The following is a 12,885-nucleotide window of genomic DNA, read 5'->3' as shown; positions in this document are numbered from 1 at the left end:
AATGGGGAAGATGTACGGTACCTCTTTACCCTGGCTTTTGGTACCTGAGATGTGTGGGACCCACCCTTAACTCCTGTGACTGCAATATGGTTTACCTGCTTTAAATACTGAATTTTAATACTGGGACCTGCTGATGAAGGGGGGTAATAAATTTAATGATAATAATAATTAATAGAAAAATAAGGAAAATGGAGTGATTTGTTAGAGCATTACAATATAGAGACAGTTATTAAAATAACTTGAGATAATGGTAGCAGAACACTTGTTAACTTGGTAGTGAAATGGAAAAAGAGTGAAGTGGACAGCTCAGTCAAGCAGACTAAAGTAGATTAACAGCTTGGTGGGCTTGAATTGGCATGAATGTGGTTTGAGTGAGTGTGACATCAATGAAATCCTACTTCCCAGTATTAAGAATTAGTAATAGAAATCCACAGTGGTTGGTCTTCATTATCCATCTTTTACATGGCAGCAACAAGGTAGAAAGCCAAGTCATTAATCACAGACGTTGATATTAAGATAACTGTAGACACACTACAGACTTAAAGGAGTTTCCCATGAAGTCCTAGAACTATCTGAAAATTGTTTAGAGTCCTGCAGAAAGGGTCGGGAGTGCAGCTGAGATTGAGCTAGCAATAGGAAAAACACCACTGTCCGCAGAGTGGGTTTTGGTGGTCCCATCTGGTTAAAACAGAATCAGAACATTTGTTTACTACAATAGGTATGTTCATAAATAAATAAGTAAAATTAGATGTGGCTGAAGGTGTCATTGTGAGAATGAGGAATTGTACCAGGTAATCTTATTTGAAGCTTGAAGTGGAATAACATGCCCAAATACGGCACTAGCTGAAGTGCCATTGAGTATTCAAATTAAGCAAATCAGTTCTTCCTAGGGCAAGTTATGTAGCTTCAGAATAATTATTTCTTTAAAACTAGGTATTGTATCGAGGCTGCTGTTGACTGATACAGAAGCAGTAAGCTCTTCAGAAAGGTGACATTTCATAATAAATTATACGAACATAGACTTTTAGTATTTACATGCTAATCAGTCAATCGTACAAAGGAAGACCTTGGACTCCAGATAGATTTCAGTAACTTGTCTTGCTCATTCCACAAAATTAAAGCATTGCCCAATAAATGTAACTGAAAGAGGAACAAACTTCAGGAGGTGCATAGGAAGCTGCCTTATACGAGGTCCGGCCATTGGTCCATTTAGCTCAGTACTATCTTCACTGATTGGCAGCAGCTCGCCAGGATTTCAGGCAGGGGTCTTTCCCAGCCCTTCCCTGGACATGTCAGTGTTGAAACTGGGACCTTCTGCATGCAAAAGAGATGCTCTACCACTAATCGGTGGATCTTCCCTAACCAGAGACTGGATTTATATAGGTCATTAGCTAGTTAATAAGGATATGTTCAATGGGTTCGCTGCACAATGGCTCAGAAGTTGTGCATGGCAGGGAGTCGGAGTCAGTGGCCAGACGCAAAAGCAGGAAGGGCTCCTGCAGCTTTAATAATTACGTAGAAGAGGGTATGTCGTACATTGTGTGCTAATCTATACCTGGTGCAATTCCCACTTCTACACAACTATTACAGGCGTAGCAGCCCTGTCCTCTTTTGCATCCGACCACCGGGCTTAGTAAGAGAACTCAAGATTTGCATGCAGGAGACCCCATGTTCAATTCTTGGCGCCCCTGCTTAAAAAGGGCTCTGCCAGCATGCCTGGGAGGTTGAGGTCTTGCAGACGGTACTGAGCTAATTGGACCCTCAATCTGACTTGCTATAAAGCAGCTCCACCTGTTCATAGGATCTCACTGGACTTCACCAAATTTCTGGCAGTGTTCCCCCTGCCAGGTTTAAAGAATACTGGCATTAAACAAGGCACCTGGGTTTGTGTGATATTTAGTGGCTTGTATTTCTTCCTTTAGGGACGCGGGTGGCGCTGTGGGTTAAAGCCTCAGCGCCTAGGACTTGCCGATCGAAAGGTTGGCGGTTCGAATCCCCGCGGCGGGGTGCGCTCCCGTCGCTCGGTCCCAGCGCCTGCCAACCTAGCAGTTCGAAAGCACCCCCGGGTGCAAGTAGATAAATAGGGACCGCTTACTAGCGGGAAGGTAAACGGCGTTCCGTGTGCTGCGCTGGCTCGCCAGATGCAGCTTGTCACACTGGCCACGTGACCCGGAAGTGTCTCCGGACAGCGCTGGCCCCCGGCCTCTTGAGTGAGATGGGCGCACAACCCTAGAGTCTGGCAAGACTGGCCCGTACGGGCAGGGGTACCTTTACCTTTACCTATTTCTTCCTTTGGAACTCTTGGCTTATTCATTGGCTTGTAGGGGTTCTCTCCGTGTTAAGAGTCCCAGCCTAAAGAAATCACATTGCTTGTGAGACTACTCAGGATCCATTGCCAGGACCATGCTTTCATTGCCCAATTCTGTATCTCCTCAGCAGATGTGCCCAACACCCTCACAATGCCTTCAAGGGAACAGCAGCTGTATGGTGGGCAGCTGGCAAAGCTGGAGTAATGCTTTTGAGAAGCTTTTATGGCAGGGCACATGTTTTTGTGTGTGGAGGGTCTAATTCAGTGGCGCAACTTGTTCCCTCCCCCCCCCCCAAAAGGGAGGAAAACTCTGTCACAGGGCTCCTGCTCCTCTGTAGAAAGGCAAGTTGCGTAATAACAGTGTACAATACATGGAAACAGAACTTTGTTTCAAAACAATGTTGGGTAAAGACTTGGCTTTTTCATTTCATTTATTTTACAACATTTTTATATCGCCTAATGACATTCTCAGGGTAGCAAACAATACAGTTTGCTAGTCCATGACCATAGTAACCACCACCACCATCAAACTTATAATCACTTAAAATATGAATCATTAAGTGGTATATAAATGTCTTAAATAAATAATAATAAATTGTTCATTAGAAATAGTAGAGATAATACCACCAGCAGTCAGCCCTATAAAACAGCACTGCAAAGCACTGAAAGATTATTTTTACATATCACAGGAAAATAAAAAGTTTTCCAACTAGCGTTGAAAGGGCCATAACGTGAGTGCCTATCAAGACTCTCCTGGCAGGGCATTCTTTATGTTTCAGGGGTTTCCCTGCATTCCAAACATGGAAGAGTGTTTTTTGTTTTAATCTCCTGAAACCAGAAATAAAACCTAAGCACTTGGTTTGCTTTTTTAATCTTAGGTATCCAGGGCCATTTAATTCATTCTCAAATATGTGGTGTACTAAATGATCCATGAACCATCTTTTATCTTTTATGTTGTGGCTGCTATTTTAATTCATAGGAATTTAGTTAAACCAATCTGGTATTAGACTGGATGATGTCAGGAACATATCTACTACTGTTGGAATTTTCAGACTAATTCATATAGCCTATTTCTGTAACGTGTGCATTCCTGCATGAATTCTCTGCAGCTGTAGTTAGAGCTTGAGTATGTGATTTATTTAGGGCTTGTTCACACATCTGGGTTTATTGCATTGTGCTTATATTCTTTTTGCTTGAGTCTGAGTTAGAATGCTTAAAGAAGACTTGATGGCAAACTAGATGTGATGTTAAATGTGTGAATGCATTTGTGTCCATGGACTGCTGCCCCCCCCCCCCAGATCAAGTAAAACAATAGAATTACTTAACTGACCAATCATGTTGGTTCTGCCCCCCCAAAAAAAATCCTAGCTACGTCCATGCTTGTGTCTTTTAAAAAACGTACTTTCAGTGCAGCAGCTGCAAGAGGGGATCAAGATCAGGACTATGGCATATGAGGAGGGAGAGTTTTACCCTCCTACCATGTCACAATCCTGCTAAAACTCCCTTCTCTCTGATGCTGTTATTTACCACAGGAGGGAAGCTGCCAGTTGCACCAATGGTAGCCTTCCTCCCAGAGGCTCTGGAAGGGGGAAATTGTATCTGCTTGGACCACAGCATGGGAAGTAAATGCTAAATCTTCCTTGCTGTGCAACACATTTCCAATCCTAACCCCTTCACTGTGGGTATTAATTTCATAGTTGAAAATAGACTTATTAAATGATTAATACAGTCTGCAACCTATTTGGTTTTACCCTGAGGAAATGACTCCATTTTCTTTTAACTTTATCCTTAGCTTTAACATATGATGTGGGTGGGTGGTGGGGCGGCACCTGCTGTAGTTAATTAGTACAAAATTTACAAGGATACGTTCACAGAGTGCTGTTGTACTTAGATCCCGCTTTCCACAGGAATCTCTGGTCAGCCACTGCGAGAACAGGATACTGATCTAGATGGGCCATTGGCCTGATCCAGCACGTTCTTCTTATTTGCACTATAATTTTGGCAATACCCAAGCAAATTACTTTCTGATTTAATTTAGAGATCATAAAACTAAGCTTAGCCACCAACTTTAGGAATCAATCTGTTACTATCACAGTCAACCTTCTCATCTAATGCAAAAAGAAAACAAAATAGGAGGGATCACACTGGTTTGCTTGAGATATGATGGTAGCATTTCAAAATATATATTGTGTTGGTCTGTTGGCTTTTCAATGGGTTACAGTTCCCATTTTCTGTTTCAGCCACTTGGAGCCAGTGATTACTTGGAAGTAGCTATGCATTTTGACCTAGTCTTTGTTCGTCACATACCTGAGTTTACAATGGCAAAAAGGACCCAAGCTCGCCGCTTCATTACTCTTGTTGATACTTTTTATGACAAGAAGGTAAGCGGTCAGTTGGTAAATTCTTACAAGATGAAAGCATCTTGAATTGCTCTGGAAATTATCAGTATAAGATTAATGGGTAATGCAAGTTAAATCTTCCTATTTTCTCTCATATTTGCCTGCTGCTTTGGGAAATTGGTTCCACATGAGATGACAGGGGTGAACGAGTTACAGGACAATTTAACCCAGATACAGTTTAGGTCATAGGTCCTCAACAGGTGGGAATTAAATTTGGTGTGATTTTAATTTGGTGTGTTTTTAATTTCCTGGAATCAAATGGCAATGCCAATCAATTTCATTAGGTGAGCCTGAGTTCCAGCGCTATAAAAGAAGAATGAAACATTCTCTCTTGTTTTCTCCAAACCAGGACACATAGATAAAACATTGCTGCTCACCAAATCCTATCCCTTAAAATCTGCAACTCCAAGGTGGAGTTTAAGATAGCTTTAGATATTAGAAAATTGGTATATTCTGCCCCATGCCCCCACCAACTCTCCTGAGTCAAATAATATCTTTCCAAGAGAAATGATCATGATTCTTTTTTCATGATTGGTAAAAAGTCACATCATGTTTTGCAAGCCAAACAATAGTTAAGTTGAAATTATCCACAAAGTTTTGTTTGCTGCTATAATTCCAGGGTACAGATGTGCTTTGTTTTCATCTTATTTCACCTAGAGTCCCAGACATGATTCGTTATAAGTGAACAGACGAGTAAAGTGTTAATGGGTTTGCCCCAAAGTGATAATAATTTTAGAAGAAACAGCCACTCTTGGTTTTAGTCTGAGTTGTGGGACCTCTAATGAAATAGTAATGATAAATGCAGCACTTAGCTTGGATTTACAAAGGTTTCAATCATGGGAGCAAAATCAGCAGTATTAAAACAACTAAAAAAGGCTCTTTATATTTAAGCTGATGTTTTAAAAAGTAATGGAAGACATTAAGCTTCACCCTATGTGTGATTATAGCCACGCACTTAAATATTTATGCAATCAGGAAATATCGATTGAGATTAAAAACCTTTTTCAAGAATGTCCTGGCAAAGAAATTCACATAAAAAACCCACCTTTAGTTCAGCAAGATAGTTGGGACTTATCCAGACAATCTTATCTTTGTTTAGTAAATGACTTAGATGCAGCTCACTTTTTCTGGTGGATCCAGATGTCTTTTCTCAAAACTCCTGCATTTTCCTCACAGTCAAGCAACAATATTTTCTCACTGGACATTATGGTGAGACACACACACAAGTATGTTATCTCACCTTGCCCATTGCAGTTGTAAGTATTATTCTAAAAGTGTCACAAGCCCTGTTAGATACTGGCTATATTTAAAGCTGGGAGAGTGCTTGTTCTTTCTTCACTGGACAATTGCCCTATCATAGATACCAACAGTTTAAAATATACATTGGCACCTGCAGCTTGTGAAATGGCAGGCTGTGTACTAGAGGTTCTCAACTTTATTAACTTTATCCTCTTTTTTAAAAGGGTGCTAAAACTTAAAGGCTGACAACTAGCAACTCACATTAAATGTATTTTAGACCATAACCCCTATTGGCCCCAGGCAGCAGACCATCTAGAGGGCACCAGGTTGGGGGAGTCTGCTCTAGCACTTGTAGAACAAACATCATGAAGCAAAATGCGCAGGTACCATTCCAGGAATTGTTTGGTGGCAAAGGAGCCTCCTCCCACCTTTCACTGTTTTTAGTCAGTGAGTAAAGTCACAGCTGTGATTGAGGAGTGCTATGGCGAAATTTAGAATTGCACACATCAAAGACGCCAAAATGACTTCAGAATTACTCCAGGCAGTGTAGAAGGAAATTCCTGGTTCACTTTGAAACTGTGTTTTGGTCTTCCTTGAAGTATGTGTGCGTGGTTCTGTATTGTTCTCTTGACTCAGAAAATGGTCCTTTTGAAGCTGACAAAAATTCCCTGGTAGAGAAGTGACAATTGTCTAGAAAGAGGAAAAAAGAGAAATACAAAACTGTAATGTTGTGGTGGCTAACTATAGTATTTCCACCCAAAAGCAAACGGTAGTAGCAAAATTTATTCTTTCTAACACAGGTTTCATGCCATGCCAAAAGATGTATTATTTTGTATTTAACATTTCAAAATTCCATGAGTTACACTTGGCTTTTCATATTTTCTGGTGATGCATCTATAAGCATTAACGTTGTTTCAAAAAATATAATGACAATAAATCACCAATTAAATTTGTCACAACTGAATTTAATTCATCTAACAAAGCATAACCAATTAGTGGCCTTATTTCAGTTCATTTCTGCCCTGCCTTCCATTGTGGCACAGAGTTTCTATATTGTTTTACTACAAAAGGAAAGTAGCTTATTGCATGATAATGTTCAATGAGCATAAGTATTTTAAATTGTGTTTTTTTGTGTGTGTGTGAGAGAGAGAGAGAGAGTGTGTGTGACTGTAAGCTAAATGCTGTACAAAACCAGTAGAAATAACTGCCCTAATGCTGGCTTACATTCTAACGAATAGTAGAAGAAAACAATGGCTTACATTTTGATTTTGAGGATATTTACTACATATAGGTTTTGATGGTAAGATGCTATACCCAATGACTATGTAAAAGAACTAAAGTTAGTGGTGATTGTGTTAGAATGGCTCATTTTTTATAAATGGGTTTATGGTTAGTGTTTGTGAAGTGAAGAAGGAATGATGGTACAGTACAAGCCACTTGCATTCTGCATTCTTGTGGAGAGCTACTTATGCTTGGCAAAATCAGAAATCATTTCAGTTGTTGTCTATATCAAAATTGCTACTTACACCATACAAAATGAAAACATGGTGGATTTTACAAAATTCAAATGGAGAAATAGGAGCCATATGTGATAGCACCTACAGCTTTTTCACTCTCTTCCAGGTGCGTATTGTTTGCTCTGCCTCAGCACCACTCCAAAACATATTTATTCCAGAATCCCATGATGGTGGATTGGACGAAAGTAGGGTAATGATGGACGATTTGGGGTTGAGCCAGGTAAGCACTATGACCATTAGAGCCTTTGTTGCAGGAGAGCATAATTGGTTTTGGTCTGAGTGGTGGTGCTAGGGGGGCAGTGAGCAGCAAAAGCATTTAACCGGTCATTCTGTAGCTTTCTGGCAGGATCAGCGTTGCACCTTTTCTCCTATTCCAACTTAAAGCAATGCTATTCATAAATGGTTTGAACCAATCCATTTTAGCGTAATTCTAGAGATACTTCTAATCTTTTACTCAGCTTGTGTTAATATATTATTAGAAATATTGGGTCATGCTGCTGCTTTAATACATGTTCTTCAGATTTAGTGCAACTACATTTAGCTTTGTACATTGCACTTGTATCATCATCATCATCATCATCATCCCACCTTTTTCCTGGACTGGAACTCAAGGCGCCTTATTTTACTTGAGCCACCATGTTGGGAATCTGTTTATTGTCTAATAGGTGTGTTATAAGTGTCTCTTTCACTCCAGGTTTACAAAGGAGTGAGCTGATAAATGCTGCTTCCCAAAACTGATTTGCACAGGATTTGTAATTAACTAACTTTTACTCAGAGTAGACCCATTGGAATTAATGAGCCTAAGTTGTTGTTGTTTAGTCGTGTCCGACTCTTCGTGACCCCATGGACCAGAGCACGTTAGTCATGGTCATTAAGCAATTACTCTGAGTAATTGTTGGTTGAATACAACCCAGAATACAAGAATCTGTTGCTTGCATTTCTGCATTATAGATTATATTTCTATTCTTACATTATATAGTTTATGAATACTAATACCTGACAGAAAGTTAAATCAGAAGTTAGAAGCCTCAAGTAATTTTATCTATGGCAAATAGTTTCCAGTGTTTATCCAGTAAAAATAGGTTTCCTAATAAGTACTCTTTTCTAATAATGTCTCCCTTTTATATCTTATAAAGAAATATGGTGGTTCTGAAAAGTAATTTAAGGGTTGCAGCTTAGTCCTCTTGTTGCTGATCTTTCAGTGTATGCTGTTAATGCACAGTAGACTCACACAGTTTTCTATCTTAGTGCCATTCACCTTGGTGGGGGAAAGCATAATGTTTTCAGAATATGAGCCAACACACATTTTAAAAGCCTTGTCCTAGCATGTTATATACTTGAGAAAACTTGCTTTCATTTTAGTCCTGCTGTGAGAGGAAATTCAAAGAAAGTGAGAGGAATGTTTTGTGAACCCAGTCTGTTAACTCCTAACTGATAAGGATAAAAAACAACAACACATTACTGAATATATGATAAACACAAGTGTCTCTGAAAGATCTCTATCATATAAAAATGTTGTACAAAACTGTGATGTGATGCACAAATGGGGGTAGGTGGGAATGGAAAGAGATTCATCCTCACGGTACATTGGCCCCTGCAGAGCCAGCTGTGTTATGGTGATATTTAAGCCTAATATTTTGTTGTGGCTTTACCACTGGCAAAGGAAGATATGGGTTAATTGTTATCATAGAACAAGTGTGTGCTTTTCAATTAGCCTCTATATTTGGGGTGGAGAACCAGATGTTATTGAACTGCAACTTACAACATGTCCGACCACTGGCCATGCTGGCTGGGACTGAAGGGAGATGGAGTCCACCAACATCTGGAGGGCCATTGGTTCCCTATCCCTATGAGGGCATCAAACCTGCCACTGCAGACAGTTAAAAAAAAAGTTAAATGGGCAGTACCATTTTATTGCACAAAGACTGACACATGGAGTCATCCAAATAGCCTTTATCTGTGTAGACAAAAGGATGTGTGCCATTCAATGTAAGCAGTGTGTGTGTGTTTTACTATTATCAACCACAGAAAACAGTCCCAGTCCCTACTCTTGGAATAAATATTTTTAAAGCCTCTCAAACTTCTGTCTAACTGGAAAATGTTTATGTGCATGTAATAAAGTGTGTGTTTTAGAGTTAGCTAGCTGAATTGTGCCTGTGCTTCACAAACATGTAACCCAGAGACCTGCAATACCACCAAAAAGATATTGCACAGAAGCACAGCCAAAAGCAGCAACTGCAAGGTGCTGCTCCCTGTATTCTTTTTTCAATATTTAAGAATAGTTTTGTTCCACAAAAGCATGATTGCAGAAGAAAGGGAGCTTGATAGTTATGAATTGCACACAAACCTGGGGGGGTGAGGTGAGCGGACGGACTATGTGGACTCAGGCCACACTGCAAGTTTGAGAAGTCTTTCATTTTCTGGTTTCTTTTTAATGCTTCCTGCATTTTAAAGAATTGTTCTTTGCTTCCATCCCTCTCTAGGATTCAGCTCAAGGACTTTCAATGTTCACGGGAGAGGAGGAGATTTTTGCCCTTCAGCGTACCATCTCACGACTGACTGAAATGCAGACTGAGCAGTACTGGAAGGAGGGGGACAGGAGCAAGCAACCGCAGTTGCGGAAAGACTAGCAAAACACAAATAGTAGTTGTAAAGAAGAAGAGTGCTAACTCAATGCAAAATTATTTTTAACAGGCACACTGCCCAATTTTGCACTTTACTTCCTAAACATTTGCCTTTTTATTTGTTAACAAGGACAGCTTGCATGCTGGAATGCTGGTGGGAACAGTTTTATGCCTGTGTGTGGAAGTCCAGCCTAACATGAAATTTTTCCTGACCAAGAATCCAAATCTACAAATTATGTGGAAAGGAGTGGCACATACAGTTTATGGCCTGCATTTGTATATCATACTTGAAAAACTACACCTTGAACAAATGGTAGGCTCAAACCAGGCAAATTAAGTACATATTATTGCACCCGCCTACCTCTAGTATTTCGGTTACAGATAACTGCACCTTCAGTACCCTTGAATTATTATTTTTTTAATGATTCTGGGCAGCAACTGAAAAAAATCTGTTTCTCATTTTACTAAGTACAAAATCACATAATTGCATCTTGGTAGCTCTGCCATTCTAAATACATTTCTTATTTCTGCTTGCCTACTACCACGGTAGACCTATTTATTGTTATTCCATTGCCTATATGTGTGACCCCCTGTCTCAAATTCTTCTGATAGGGAGGGTGCAAAGAGAAAATAAAAGTGGAATTATAGAACCAAGAGTAAAAAAATGCCATTAAGTGGATAAGTATCAAAGCAAAAGTGAACTCACTGTATAGGCAGACCAGATAGGACAATCCTACAAGATTTGAGGTGAACTTTGTACTGGTAGTGAAAATGGACTTTATAATGGAATTTGACTAAGTTGTCCTCCTTCCCTCCTGATGCTGAGAATTTTTTCAAGCAGCTATGTACAAGACAGTAAGTGCAAATCTACACACACTCACCCACCACCACAATGCAGTGATCCTTCTACATACAGCAGATAGCCACCATTGCCATATGTAACATTGGTGGATCATGCTCTTTCACTGAACAGCATAAGAGAAAGCAATGCAAACACAGAAACATCTCTTAGCAGTTTAACCACCCATCAGTCATGATATTGCTTTACTAATAAGACCGCCCACATTGTTCATATAGGGAAGGTACCAGTCAATGAATGGTGTTGGTAGCATAACTCTTGGATACCCAATGTACACCACAAACAATGCACAGTCTGGCATCCTCAAAGGCACACTTCCCAGTGCAGACCACCATGGTACAGTAAGCAGGAGCACCAAAACTTATGCATAGAAAGAGAAACCAACATTCCTTCCATAATAGATTATATTGTGGGTGCTCTGCTAGCAAGAATGACATCTGCCACAAAAAGCGGTGGGGGGGGGGGACTGAACTAGAAACCATCCTTCCCACCTCATAGACCTGTTTTCTATCCTCACAGCCACAGGAACAGAAAGACGTATGATGAGGTCTTTGTCATCTTCCAGAGGCAAAGGTCACAATATAACTCCAACCATATTGACCAAGATTGACAAGGTTTTATATGGACACACATATAAAACACAAACACACATTGTGTTGGTCCTGATCCTAAAGGCAGCTGAGCTAAGTTACAGTACTTTTACTAAACTTCATAAGGCTGCCTCTTAGGCAATGGGGAATAACCTTGTTTCTTCACCTCTTGGAAGGTTTCCTGTAGAGAGCCAAGTGAGACACAGGGACAGTAATGAGTAATGGTTAGCAACTTCATCAATGTCTGTAGGCAACCAAACCAAACTGGAATATTTATTTTACTTCTTGAAAATTGTATACTACAAATACCTGCAAAAGCCCTTCCAAGATGCCAAAGGACAACGTGTAAGAAATAGTTGAATGTGGAAGATTATTGCCGTAATTGTAAGATCCATTTTATGTGTATAAGCCTTGTGGTACACAAAGTGTAAATAAAAATGTCAATTATATTTAAAGCCTACTACCAGCATCTAGTTGCAATATCATAATATTTCAAGGGAAAGGGTGTGGCAATTTAATATACTCCTCCTCCTCCTCTTCTCCCCATTAACCTCTATTCCGTGAACCCTCTGGAGCAGATTTTGAGGATGTGCTGTAAGGTGGAGAAGAGTTCCACTGTGCAGGTGGAAGTCTGCTGAACTCGTGGAATAGCGACATTGGATACAGCCCTAAGAAGTAAGCCCCACTGAATTTGCTTGCAGTCAACTGAATACAAATGCACAGGACTGAAATGTTAGCTATGATTTTGCCACAGAAGGCGACAACTATGCTGTCGTATTATGGATATGTGTGCATATGCAAACCACCCAAAAGAATCAACCCCAAGTAAAGAATGAGCCCATAAATATCATCCATATTAAAATTGTCCAGGGGTTATTATTAAACACCAGGTATTATTTCAATTTATCAATGTTTCCATTAGAAAAGACTGGTGGTAACTTCCATTCCAATATACTAAAAATAGATGACAGCCTCTTGCTCTCACAGTGGATACCTACGGGAAACCCACAACCAAGGCCTGAGCCCAACAGCACTCTCCCTGCTTGTAATTCCCAGCAAGTGGTATTCAGAGGCATACTTGAAATAGCACATCCTGGCTAAGAGCCATTTATAACCTTATCTTCCATGAACCTGTCTAATCCCCCTTCAAAGTCTATCCAAGATTGTATGTCCTTAGCCATTGGTCATGCTTGCTGATGGGAGTTGTAGTTCAGCCACATCCAGAGGTCAAAGGTTCCCCACACCTGCCAGGGAGGCTACCTCCATGGGGAAAAGGGGAAAAAATATCTGTCTACATTATAGCATTAGGTCCTATGGGTGATGTCCCAGCCTTTGCTTCCTACAATGTT

General features: G+C 40.2%; 1 protein-coding gene across 5 annotated transcripts in view; it reads left to right on the top strand.

Annotated features, from left to right (window-relative positions):
- The window catches only part of AFG1L (AFG1 like ATPase), a 54,537-nt gene extending 42,541 nt beyond the window's left edge, over positions 1-11,996 (top strand). For 4 of the 5 annotated variants that reach the window (XM_077926128.1, XM_077926127.1, XM_028723104.2 and 1 more), the window contains 3 exons: positions 4,549-4,689; positions 7,570-7,683; positions 9,947-11,996. In XM_077926128.1, coding sequence (XP_077782254.1) covers positions 4,549-4,689; positions 7,570-7,683; positions 9,947-10,093 — 402 coding nt within the window. In that variant the 3' untranslated portion in view covers positions 10,094-11,996. The remainder of the gene's footprint in view (positions 1-4,548; positions 4,690-7,569; positions 7,684-9,946) is intronic. The other variant, XM_028723105.2, reaches the window with a different exon arrangement.
- The last annotated feature ends 889 nt before the right edge of the window (positions 11,997-12,885 follow it).

The sequence above is a fragment of the Podarcis muralis genome, chromosome 3, assembly GCF_964188315.1.
Source record: "Podarcis muralis chromosome 3, rPodMur119.hap1.1, whole genome shotgun sequence".
Classification (NCBI taxonomy): Eukaryota; Metazoa; Chordata; class Lepidosauria; order Squamata; family Lacertidae; genus Podarcis; species Podarcis muralis.
Note: the sequence above shows the minus strand (reverse complement) of the source record. Positions and strands in the feature narration are given on the sequence as shown.